This window comes from Octopus sinensis, linkage group LG6, assembly GCF_006345805.1.
Source record: "Octopus sinensis linkage group LG6, ASM634580v1, whole genome shotgun sequence".
NCBI lineage: Eukaryota > Metazoa > Mollusca > Cephalopoda > Octopoda > Octopodidae > Octopus > Octopus sinensis.
In genome coordinates, this window is record NC_043002.1 from 13,437,390 (window position 1) to 13,450,550 (window position 13,161).

General features: G+C 32.5%; 1 protein-coding gene across 5 annotated transcripts in view; it reads left to right on the plus strand.

Moving 5' to 3' along the window:
* The window catches only part of LOC115213484 (solute carrier family 25 member 36), a 63,600-nt gene extending 54,219 nt beyond the window's left edge, over positions 1-9,381 (plus strand). For all 5 annotated transcript variants that reach the window (XM_029782477.2, XM_029782478.2, XM_029782479.2 and 2 more), the window contains 3 exons: positions 3,998-4,064; positions 5,805-6,088; positions 8,848-9,381. In XM_029782477.2, the coding sequence (XP_029638337.1) occupies positions 3,998-4,064; positions 5,805-6,088; positions 8,848-9,044 (548 nt within the window). In that variant the 3' untranslated portion in view covers positions 9,045-9,381. The remainder of the gene's footprint in view (positions 1-3,997; positions 4,065-5,804; positions 6,089-8,847) is intronic.
* Positions 9,382-13,161: the final 3,780 nt, after the last annotated feature.

Sequence of the window (13,161 nt, forward strand, 5' to 3'; positions counted from 1 at the left end):
AAATATATATATACATATATATAAAGCATGATTTATTTATGATCAGAAGTAGTTCATGTTTTAAATATCATTTTTTATATATATATATATATATATATACACACACACACACACACACACACACACGTTCTGGTGTTTGCTGAATTTTCTTGAGAACATTCCTTAGTGGTAAGACCAAAGCGGATTTACTTCTGGCATGAGGGTTGTCCATATAGTGGTCATCCCACTCATATGTATGTAATACAATTTCTGAACCTTCAGATTTTAATATGCTAGACCACTGGTTTTAAATTGATGTGAATCAAATTAATATCCAATTTTTCTCCCTCATTTTAAATTTATATATGTATATAATGATATTTACCTCATGAACTCTGATGAAAAAGTATGAGAAAGATATACACTCTCTTTTACTTGTTTCAGTCATTTTACTGCAGCCATGCTGGAGCACCGCCTTTAATCGAGCAATTCGACCCCGGGACTTATTCTGTCGGTCTCTTGCCAAACCGCTAAGTAACGGGGACATAAACGCACCAGCATCAGTTGTCAAGCAATGCTAGGGGGACAAACACAGACACACAAACACACACACGCATATATATATATATAATATATATATATATATACACATATATACGACAGGCTTCTTTCAGTTTCTGTTTACCAAATCCATTCACAAGGCTTTGGTAGACCCGAGGCTATAGTAGAAGACACTTGCCCAAGGTGCCACACAGTGGGACTGAATCCGGAATCATGTGGTTGGTAAACAAGCTACTTACCACACAGCCACTCCTGGTATATAATTTTTTTTTGTGTGTAGTGAGACATGTAATATATTTTAAGGGTTACGCAAGGGTAAAAATGTTGAGAAACACTGGTCTAGAACTACATTGTTTAGTCTCTTCTCCCTTTTATGCTGGTGCCATGTAAAAAGCACTCAGCCCACTCTGCTGGGTGGGTGATGTTAGGAAGGGCATCCAGCCGTAAAAACCATGCCAAAACAGAGACAGCAGTCTAGTGCTGGCTCCTGCCTGGCCAGCTCCTGTCAAACTGTCCAACCCATGCCAGCATGGAAAGAGGCTGTTAAACAATGATTATATGTAGTGTGTTATATGGTGATAATTTGGTTGCTATTTCTAGCAAGTCATGTGCCTGCATAGAACCCTCCCTCTTCATTGACTCTTTGTTCAACATTGTGGTGGCTTTCATGTTCATGATTTTATTTCAAATATTAAGATACAGATTCACTGAGGATTTAGGTTTGAATGTAAACACCTCGTTGATCATGAATTTATACAATCCTTGCCTCCGTACATCTGGCTGTCGATTATCACCTGTTTTGTTGGCAACATAAGGCTTCCACTGTCTGTCTAGATTACTGTGGCCCCTACTCTTGTTTGTCTGGAAGCCAATATAAATAATCCCCTTATAAACAGTAATCCTCTAAATATATTACCCCTTTCGTTACCAACCCGGTTGAAACCGGCTCTGGCTCTGTAGTACAAATGTCTTGTTTTCATAAGTTTTGATATAAAATCTTCCACCAACCCTTAGTCATAATTTATGTTCCTAACACTAGCTGAATGATAACCAAGTTATTTTACTAAATTCTTTGTTATATTTAAAGTAATTGAAAGAAACACAAAGCATCTCAAAATAAATAGAGTAATGAAAGGGTTAATAAATAAGTCCTCATTTTGATACTTGCTGTACACCATGCACTTGACAATTTATGTGTGGCATGAGGCTGTTTGATAAGAGGAGGACTGAGGACTTGATGGAGATGCTGGGGTTGGAGGTATCAGTGGAACGGCTGGCAAGGGTGGATGGAGTGCAGTGGTATGGGCATGTGTTGAGGGGGGATGAGGAGCATGTTCTGAAGAGGGTGCTAGAGTTTGAGGTGAATGGATGAGGAAAGCGAGTTAGACCAAGGAAAATGTGGAGTAGATTGGGAGGGTTGGCTTGAGAAGGGCAGATGCCCAAAACTGGGCGAGATGGTGTAAGGGTGGTTGCTATGGCATTGGGGTAGATCTGGCCACCCCCGTTAACGGGTACAAAACTCAGATTCAAAATATGATGATGATGGTAGATATCAGCATAGATCAGCAAAGTTTGTTCACAGAAATTATAAACAAGACTTGTTTATAGGTATAGGAGTGGCTGTAACAGGCGCTGGAGTGGCTGTGTGGTATGTAGCTTGCTTACCAATCACATGGTTCCAGGTTCAGTTCCACTGCGTGGCACCTTGGCAAGTGTCTTCTACTATAACCTTGGGCCAACCAAAGCCTTGTGAGTGGATTTGGCAGATGGAAACTGAAAGAAGCCTGTTGTATATATGTGTATATATATATGTGTGTGTGTGTATATTTGTGTGTCTGTGTTTGTCCCCCAACATCACTTGACAACCAATGATTGTGTATTTATGTCCCTGTAACTTAGTGGTTCGGCAAAAGAGACCGATAGAATAAGTCCTGGGGTTGATTTGCTCGACTAAAGGCGATGCTCCAACATGGCCACAGTCAAATGACTGAAACAAGTAAAAGAGAAAGACCAGCTAGTCCCATGCTGTCAAAAATGACAGCTAATTGAAGTATTTTATATATAAATACGGATGGTAAATCAAATTAATACACCAGTCAATGTTCGCATGCATACACATATTTCCCTTGTACACACACACACACACACACACACACACACATATACATACACACACACACAGAATTGCAATGTTTGATTTTTCTTTTCAACATTGCATGTTCACCATCCCACTACCAGTTTACCATTACCCCTTCCTTTCTCATTCATATGTTGTGATGGAGAAAAACACAAGAGTATTATTATAGTAGATTATTGGTTCTTGTTACATTCGTTGGTCTGGGAGTGCTTCTGACTGATGAGATACAATATTGTTGAAACACTGGTTGTTCGAGAATCTCTTGTACTAATGACTCAGGTGTTATGAACATACATCGTCATCATCACCATCATCATCGTTTACCGTCTGCTTTCCACGCTGGCATGGGTTGGACGGTTTGACTGAGGACTGGCGAGCCAGATGGCTGCACCAGGCTCTAATCCGATCTGGCAGAGTTTCTTATTTCTTTATTGCCCTCAAGGGGCTAAACATAGAGGTGACAAACAAGGACAAAGGAATTGTCGATTACATCGACCCCAGTGCATAACTGGTACTTAATTTATCAACCCCAAAAGGATGAAAGGCAAAGTCGACCTTGGCTGAATTTGAACTCAGAACGTAACAGCAGACGAAATACCACTAAGCATTTCATCCGTCGTGCTAACGATTCTGCCAGCTCGCCGCCGATCTAGCAGAGTTTCTACTGCTGGGTGCCCTTCCTAATGTCAACCACTCCAAGAGTGGAGTACATCTTTATATATAAAAGTCAAGTTGTGTGTCTGTCTCCTACGATTTAGATTCCTAACTACTCCCACATTTTGCGGTGCAGTTTAACCAAAACCGGGTATCTTATAGTCGTGATTCATATCGAGCCCTTCTGGGTATTAGCACGCATCTACGATGATTCTACGATTTAAAAAAAAATTTACCATCATTTTTTTCCATTTTAATGCATTTTTTTCGCTATTATATAAGGGAAGTAACTCTCTAAAAATGTCTACGATAAGTCAACGATTTAAAAAAAAATTTACCATAATTTATTTTCCATTTTTAATTTTTTTGCTATTTTTTGGCTATAACTCTAAAAATGTTACAAACCCGAGCAACGCCGGGCGATACTGCTAGTTTCTTGTAAAAGAAAAGCTGTTCTCCTGTGACAGACACAACAATATTTAGCATATTTTTCTTCAAATCTTCCAGAATGTTTTAAGAATGAATATGCCAGTTATTATTTTGAGGTTCTGTTTTCATATTTGATCTCTCTTCTCAAATTTTGATTTGTATCTGTTTTTTTGTTTTTTTTTTTAAATTTGCATTAAAAAAAAAGTGTATTAGTTCTCATTTTATTTCATCTTCCAGGTTTCACTGCAAGCACAGCTACAAATCCAATTTGGTTTGTCAAGACTCGGTTGCAATTGGATCAGAAGTGAGTTCATTTGTTCATTTTTATTTTTTATATTTTATGTCTTTTTTTCTCTCTATCTCCCCCCCTCCCTTTCGTTCTTTCATAAGTTAGATGAATATTTTATTGTGGCAGTGTTATGCAGCTGGATGCATTTCCTCTCACTAATTGGTTCTTCAAGTAAGGCTTTTCTATCTCTTATTCCACTTTGCCTTCAAAGGTATAAAGCTGATGATTTGTCAACAGAAGAAATAACAACTTCATAGCTTGTAACTCAACAATTTTCTGAGAAGTGCAAATGGAAGCAGATGCATGCACATACATACACACACAGATAATACACGGAAAATACACACAAACGTGCGCATCTTATGAGCTTTTCTCAAGCTTCTGTCTATTCTGAGAAAGCTTTGGTTGACCCAAAGCTCTAGTGGAAGACACTTGCCCTTAGTGCTGTACGGTGGGACTGAACCCAAAACCATTTGGTTGGAAAGTACACTTTACTACACAGCCATACATTACCATTGCTTTTATTTCTTTAGCCATCTCTCCACCATTTTTTTTTTTTACATTTTATTTAATTCTGTGGAGTTATTTATAATTTTGTCTTATTTCAGCAAAATTTGAATTTGTATTGAAATTCAATTCAATGAAAGGTTACATTTTACGGTAGCCATGTTGTTGAATTATTAGATTATTTAGCCAAAGGATCAGTTTTTATTCAATTTCTGATCCCTAACAAAGACACTTGAGAAATAAATTCCATGTTTTTTATCATGGTACCTCTTTATTCAGTTTTTACTTCTTGGAGCAGTTGTGGCGCATTTAAAATTCTAACCAAGTCATTACACCCGGAATTTTTCAACTTTTATTGTCTCAGTTGCCTTGACTGACAACTGGTGTACTTCCTGATTGGAAACTGTGTGAATAACTCCTTTGTTATCAACCCACTCAACCCCTCTGGTTCTATGATGCATATGTCTTGTTTTAAAGTTGTTTAAATTAAACCCCTCCTCCAAAATTTCGTGTTCAATTATGCTTGAAAACCCGGATTTGTAATGACATTTATTTTACTGAATTCTTTATAATTTTGAAAATTAATGGAAACAAAGGCAATGTATTTCTGTAAATTTTGGTCACAAAAGGGTTAATGTTGATGAATGTAATCTTATTTTTAAAGTTAGCAGTGCTAAGTTCAAATCTCATATGAGCCTTAGCAGATGGCCCCTCAATCTCTGTATTGGTTAAAGGGTTGCACATCATCATCATTATTAACTCTAGCATTTAAACTGGCTATATCTGACCCAAATATAATACTTGCTTCATGTCCAAACTGGCTAGATCTGGTCTCTCACAACTGACCTACCATGCCATTCTAAAAATTCACAGCATCACTAAAATCTTGAAGCTATAAGATAATGTGTGATTAACCCTTTCGTTACCGTATTTATTTTGATATGCTCATTGTTTCTCTCAATTATTTTAAATATAACAAAGAATTTTGTAAAATAACTTAGTTATCATCAAGCAAGTGTTAGGAACATAAATTGTGACAAAGGATTGGTGGAAGGTTTTAATTCAAAACTTATGAAAACAAGACATTTGTACTACAGAACCAGAGCCGGTTTCAGCTGGGTTGGTAATGTGTGATTAAAATAAATATTGCTTTGACAAAGTGATCTGAATGCTGAAATTAAAATTCTATAAGTTTATTCTAAAAAATGCTATTCACAACCATTGACCAAATCTGTTTTCTATTTTCAGGAAAGACAACAGTTTAAAGTGTCGTGACTGTATTAAGAACATTTACCAACAGAGTGGTGTTAGAGGTTTCTACAAAGGCATCACCGCTTCCTACTTTGGAATGACCGAAACCGTTATTCATTTTGTGATATATGAAGCTCTCAAGAGCCGGTTCCTTGCCTACAATAATCAAAAGCAGAGTGGCAGCTACACTAACAATGAACGGAAACCATCAGATTTCCTCTACTGCATGCTTTCTGGTGCCATTTCCAAGACTTGTGCTACATGCATTGCATATCCACATGGTAAGTTTGAAGAGAAAAATATGATGTAATTACAAGAACTTTCCTTTTACAGCTGAGTTGGGTAGTTTTGCATTTATGAGACTCATCTTCATTATCATCATCATTGTTTAACATCTGCTTTTCCATGCTTGCATGAGTTAGATGGAATTTGTTTAAACAGATTTTCAATGACTGGATGCTCTTCCTGTTGCCAACCTTCACTTGTTTCTAAGTAAGGTAATATTCCCCCATGGCCAGACATAGTTCAACAGAATATTGGAAACGGTGCAAAGAGCACCATAGAGTGTGATCATTGACAGAGCGGCTAACCGGCTTCCATGCCAGTGGCACTTAAAGAGCACCATTTGAGCATGATCGTTACCAGCGTCGCACTACTGGCACTCGAGTCCGTGCTAGTAGGGTATTAAGAGCACCTTTAAGATGATGAAATGATAATGGCACGACATGTTTCATTTAGTTTCCATCCACGAAATATGGGACCTTGGTAAAAGACACTTTCCCAAGATGCCATGCTGTAGGATTGAACCTGAAACCGCATAGTTGGGAAACAAGCTTCATAAACAAGCAGCCATTCCTGTTTATTTATTAAACACACTCTTGAAAGTTATGCATTCAAATATTTTTACGACCACTTAATAGAATTCCTAAGGAGAATTGATTGCACAAGTCAAGTACCCAAAATCCCGTTACAAACATTTTGTTTTGGTTTTAAGCAAAGCACTTTGCTGTACTTGTCTATGCCTGACCTACAGACAGCATGTTCCACTTGTGTTGTATAGTTATTGTTGTTAACTCCAGACCAGCTTGAACCAGCTGTCTTATCATTGAAAACATCCCAGCCATGGCATCCTGTCTGTTTTCCAGACATAATGAATATAATACTACCATATTATCCGACTGTATGATTTGAAGGATATTTCGCTGCTATTTCTAGCTGATCAAGTGACCATTTAGAAGCTCTCTTTCTGCTTCTCTCTAGCTGGTAATATTTATTAGTATTAGTAGTAGCATTTATCATCCTCATCATCATCATTTAACATCTGTTTCCCATGCTGATATGGCTTGAATGGTTTGGTAGGAGCTAGCAAGGCTGGGAGCTGTACCAGGCTCCTTTGTTTTGGCAGTGTTGCTACAGCTTGACACCTTTCCTAAAACCAACCACTGTACAGAACATGCTAGATGGGTTTCACTTGGCACTAACATTCTATTTCAAAAATACTTTTTCCAACAATATATAGACACCTGAAATATGTAGAACCCATCCATCCGTCATTATCATCAGCTGGTAGAAACATTAGCATACTGGGCTAAATGCTCAGCGGTATTTCATCTGTCTTATGTTCTGAGTTCAAATTCCTGCCAAGTTTGACTTTGCCTTTCATCCTTTCAAGGTCAATAAATTAAGTACCAGTTGCATACTGGGTCAATCTAATCAACTGGCTCCATCCTCCAAAATTTCAAACCTTGTGCCTAGAGTAGAAAAGAATATTAGTAAAGCATTCACTTAGATGTATTTTAGTAAGTTTAGTTCAACATCATGATAGGCTTGGCTTTTGTATTTGTCATTGACAGTCAAGAAAATAAGTACAAGTAAAAATTATAGATATCTTCTATAATTATTATCCTTCTGTTTAATTAAGGAGTTAATATTTTTTATATCCTTTATATTATTTTTAAATTAAGGAGTTAATATTTTTTTATATCCTTTATATTATTTTTAAATTAAGGAGTTAATATTAGTTTTTATATCCTTTATATTATTTTTAAATTAAGGAGTTAATATTATTTTTTATATCCTTTATATTATTTTTAAATTAAGGAGTTAATATTATTTTTTTATATCCTTTATATTATTTTTAAATTAAGGAGTTAATATTATTTTTTATATCCTTTATATTATTTTTAAATTAAGGAGTTAATATTATTTTTTTATATCCTTTATATTATTTTTAAATTAAGGAGTTAATATTATTTTTTATATCCTTTATATTATTTTTAAATTAAGGAGTTAATATTATTTTTTTATATCCTTTATATTATTTTTAAATTAAGGAGTTAATATTATTTTTTTATATCCTTTATATTATTTTTAAATTAAGGAGTTAATATATTTTTTTATATCCTTTATATTATTTTTAAATTAAGGAGTTAATATTATTTTTTATATCCTTTATATTTTTTTAAATTAAGGAGTTAATATTATTTTTTTATATCCTTTATATTATTTTTAAATTAAGGAGTTAATATTATTTTTTATATCCTTTATATTATTTTTAAATCAAGGAGTTAATATTATTTTTATATCCTTTATATTTTTTAAATTAAGGAGTTAATATTATTTTTTTATATCCTTTATATTATTTTTAAATTAAGGAGTTATATTATTTTTTTATATCCTTTATATTATTTTTAAATTAAGGAGTTAATATTATTTTTTTATATCCTTTATATTATTTTTAAATTAAGGAGTTAATATATTTTTTTATATCCTTTATATTATTTTTAAATTAAGGAGTTAATATTATTTTTTTATATCCTTTATATTATTTTTAAATTAAGGAGTTAATATTATTTTTTATATCCTTTATATTATTTTTAAATTAAGGAGTTAATATTATTTTTTTATATCCTTTATATTATTTTTAAATTAAGGAGTTAATATTATTTTTAAATTAAGGAGTTATTTTTTATATCCTTTATATTATTTTTAAATCAAGGAGTTAATATTATTTTTTTAATATCTTTTTTTTGTTTTGCAGAAGTTGCACGGACAAGGTTACGTCAAGAAGGCCTCAAATACACCTCCTTTTTCCAGACGTTATTCCTCGTTGCTCGCGAAGAAGGTTTCTTGGCTTTGTACCGTGGTCTTGGCACACAGTTCGTACGTCAGATACCTAACACAGCAATAGTGATGTCCACATACGAACTTGTTGTTTACAAGTTGTCTGACCGGTGAACTCTTCTTTAGCAAACTGTGATTTAATAGGTCTTGTGAAACTTGGCGTTTTAGCAATGCAGAGAGGGCCAGAAGGGAGAAACTACTGGTTCTTTTATGATGCTGCAGAAGACATTTAATTTTCTTGGGACCTTTTGTAAAAGATTTTCCTTGGCTGTACTAAACAAACAAACAAACAAACAAAAAAAAAACTGAAATGGACTACAGGCCAAAAGTCCCAAGTGCTTTATATGAATTTTTTTAAGGAAAAAAAAAAACCATCCGTAGCCATGCAAAGCATCTTGTGACCAACACAATTGGTAACATAGTTGTTAATCATTAAACTATTTAACGTTTATGTTTTTTTTAATGATTTAAAAAGAGATATTTAAATCTTGTCTTTCCACATTCCTCCTTCTAAATATCTTTGTGTTGACCCACAGATTTCGGTTGTGGGTCTAAGTGTAGAAAGAGACAAGGTGTCTTCTTAAAATTCCACTTCTCCTCCCTAGCAGCTATTTGCTTGATGCTTGGTTCATTGCCGAGTTCCATTAGTTGTCCAATCTTTTTAAAACTTCATATACATGTATGTATACGTGTACGTTTTTTTTTTTAAGACAATGGGCGATGAGGAAACATTTTTCTTTAAATGCATCTTTGCTAAGATGTAAATATGCCTCTTGTTTTCATTTTCCTTTAGAAATGTATTTTACAAAAGGAAAAGAGACAATAGAATAAGAGGAAAAAGAAAGATGGGCAGACTGAGATGCAAATACAAAGGAGAAAGAGAAAACATATAATGAAGAAAAACAGGAAAGAAAACAAAATAATTTAAAATTTAAAGGATTATTTTAAAAAGGAAAAAAATTGTTTTTTAAATTTTCATTTATGAAGTTAAAAAAAAATATAAATTGTAGATAGCTAAAAATAGATAAAAATTAACAAATTTAAACATCAAAAATTTCAAAAACCAAAAAAAAAAAATTAAAATTCTACCAAAGAAAACCAAGAAATGTGAGTAGCAATCTTAAAACAGATTTGATCCAAGTCAAATATTAAATTAACCCTTTGATGCCAAACACCTGAAACCGCCCCTGGTTCTATGACACTTACCTCCTGCTGTTAAGTGATCTCAAAATTCCTCATTAATATTTTCTGTTAATATATATTCCAGACACCAGTTAAATAATTACAAGATTATTTTTACTATTCTTCATTATTAAAATAATAAAAAAAATAATAAAATTCTAATTAAAATAATGGCAATGCATTTCGTTAGATATATGGTAACAAAAGTGTTAAAGTGATCTAAAAACCTTCAATCAAAATTTCATTTTCATTTATGTTTCAAACCCCCAGCTTATTAATGAGAAAGTTAGTTTAATAAACTCTTCATTCTTTTCTGAAATTAATTGAAACAATAGCAATGGATATATGGTGACAAATGGGTTAAAATAATATTCATCTAAATGATTAACAAAAACAGAACATGGTGTTAATCCTTGCTTAAGGATAATCTATGTGATGAATTTGTTCATTTATTATATATTTTTTTTTTCCTCTTAGGTATAACTAAAGATAGGATGAGACTAGTCAAATCTGATTTTACTAGCTTATGTGAAAGAACTTTAGAACGGAACTTATTCTAAAACAAACAACGGCAGATATTTAAATTTATTTTTTTATTTTTTTAAAAAATGTTTTTTCTTCCTTCAAAAATTTTAATTTATTGTTCAATTTTTTTTTTAATTTAATTTTTTTGTTTGTTGTTGTTGTTTAATAACAGCTGTTGCAGTAGTCGCATTGGCTGTTACATTGCACTGTCTCCAACGGAGACTTACCAATACATAAACATATATCATACACCATACATATTACTTATGTACATTTACATACATGTGTGTGTATATATACACAGATATATATATATATATATATATATATATAATATATATATATATATATATATATATGTATGTATGTATATATGCAAATATATGTGCATTTATACACACTTATGCATGCGCATACATACACACGCACATTTATACATGCATTTATATGTCGAGCATTTGTGTTTTTGTGCAGAAATGGCTAAGTGATAAATACACACCTGCGTTTGAAGTGTTAGGTCCCCGATATAATTGTGTGGCAAGGAAATCAGATAGATTCTACGGGCCCCAAAGATTTGTGCACTTGAGGTTGGTCATTGGGAGATGCTAGGATATGAATGTGAACTGCATCAAATAGTTAGGCATAGGAATATCGCTCATATATATATGTCTGTATCCGCATATAAATACATATATACATGTGTGTGAGTGCTTGTATGCATCTACTAACATATATATTTATAAATGTATATAATATATATTTGTGTCTATTTATACATGTATATATTTATAAATTTATATATTTATATATTTATAAATATGTATCTACTAACATATATTTATAAATGTATATAATATATATTTGTGTCTATTTATACATGTATATATTTATAAATGTATTTATATATTTATAAATATGTATTTACTGATAGTACATATATAAATATATACATTATTTATAATATATATAAATTCACACACTTGCAAAAATATGTGAGTGTGTGACATTTTATAGGAGACATCAATATATGTATATATATACTTATGAAAATGTAATTATAAATATGTACATAATATCAGTATATATTTATAGATGTGTGTATGTATATATATATATATATATATATGCATGTAGATATTATAATCTATAATTAACCTCCACTGTCCATGTTGCCATGCTTTGGACAACTTGACAGGGTCCAACAGCCGAAAGGAATGCAGCATATTCCAACGCCTGTTTTGGCATGCTTTCTACAAAGCAGATAATGGAGCGTGACAACTGATCTTACGCGAGTGTATATATAATTAAGTATATATTTAAAATACATACTGTATTTAGTAAAGACAACAATATATCTTAAGACTAGAAATAAAAAGAGAAAAAAAAACCCACAACCTCAAATGGAAATATAACTAAGCCACTATTGTTGGCTGGTAGATCATTTCTAAAGATTACACCAAGTGTAGACTATGCTTTTATTTCATGTTTGAAATAAGAAATTCCTCATATTGGTTTCAGATTTGGGTTCATATTACCAAGTAATTTTAACAATTTAGTCATGTCATATGTCTTGAAATTCTTGTAATCTGGCCACTTCTTAGTCTCTGAAAGATAAACTACAGCAATTAGCATCAGATCTAGACCTCTTTAGAATTTTTAACTTGCAGTAAACTCACTCAAGAATGTGAATAATTAATTAACTTATATTAACTGTAAAGATTTTTTATCTATAAATCATATATATCTCTAAGTGTGTATATGCTCAATATAGTTAATAACTTTGATAGGTTTCAGCCAGTATAGGGCCCAGGCCATGTCTAACTCAATAGCACCAACTGATGAAGTCATTTAGTCATAAATGGGGCACCATAGCCCACTATAGTAAAGAGTTATTATTGTTGGAGACATATCCGGGTATAAATTATTTTTATTTTGGTCAAGATAGTTTCCAGCTGCTCTGAGTTTTACCAGCGAGTGCATAGTATGTTCAGGCGAGTTACAAATGCTGTAGCTCATAACTTGCTTGGCCTGAAGACCCTGTGTACCAACAAAACAAAGCTCAACAGAGCAAGAGACGAACTTGACCAAAATAAAAAAAATCATGACTTTCTATTACTAAGTACTCTCTCTTCGGAAAGTCAACATTCAAGTGACACATATACTTGTGTGTGTATGTATATATATATATATGTGTGTGTGTGTGTGTGTAATCAATGGGAACAATGAATTCTGGGAAAATAGTTTAAGCCATTTAAGAACACAGAAGTGGTGTTACAATATATCTTAAGACTAGAATTAAAAAGAGAAAAAAAAACCCACTTGCAAAAATATGTGAGTGTGTGACATTTTATAGGAGACATCAATATATATATATACTTATGAAAATGTAATTATAAATATGTACATAATATCAGTATATATTTATAGATGTGTGTATGTATATATATATATATATATATATATATATATATATATATATGCATGTAGATATTATAATCTATAATTAACCTCCACTGTCCATGTT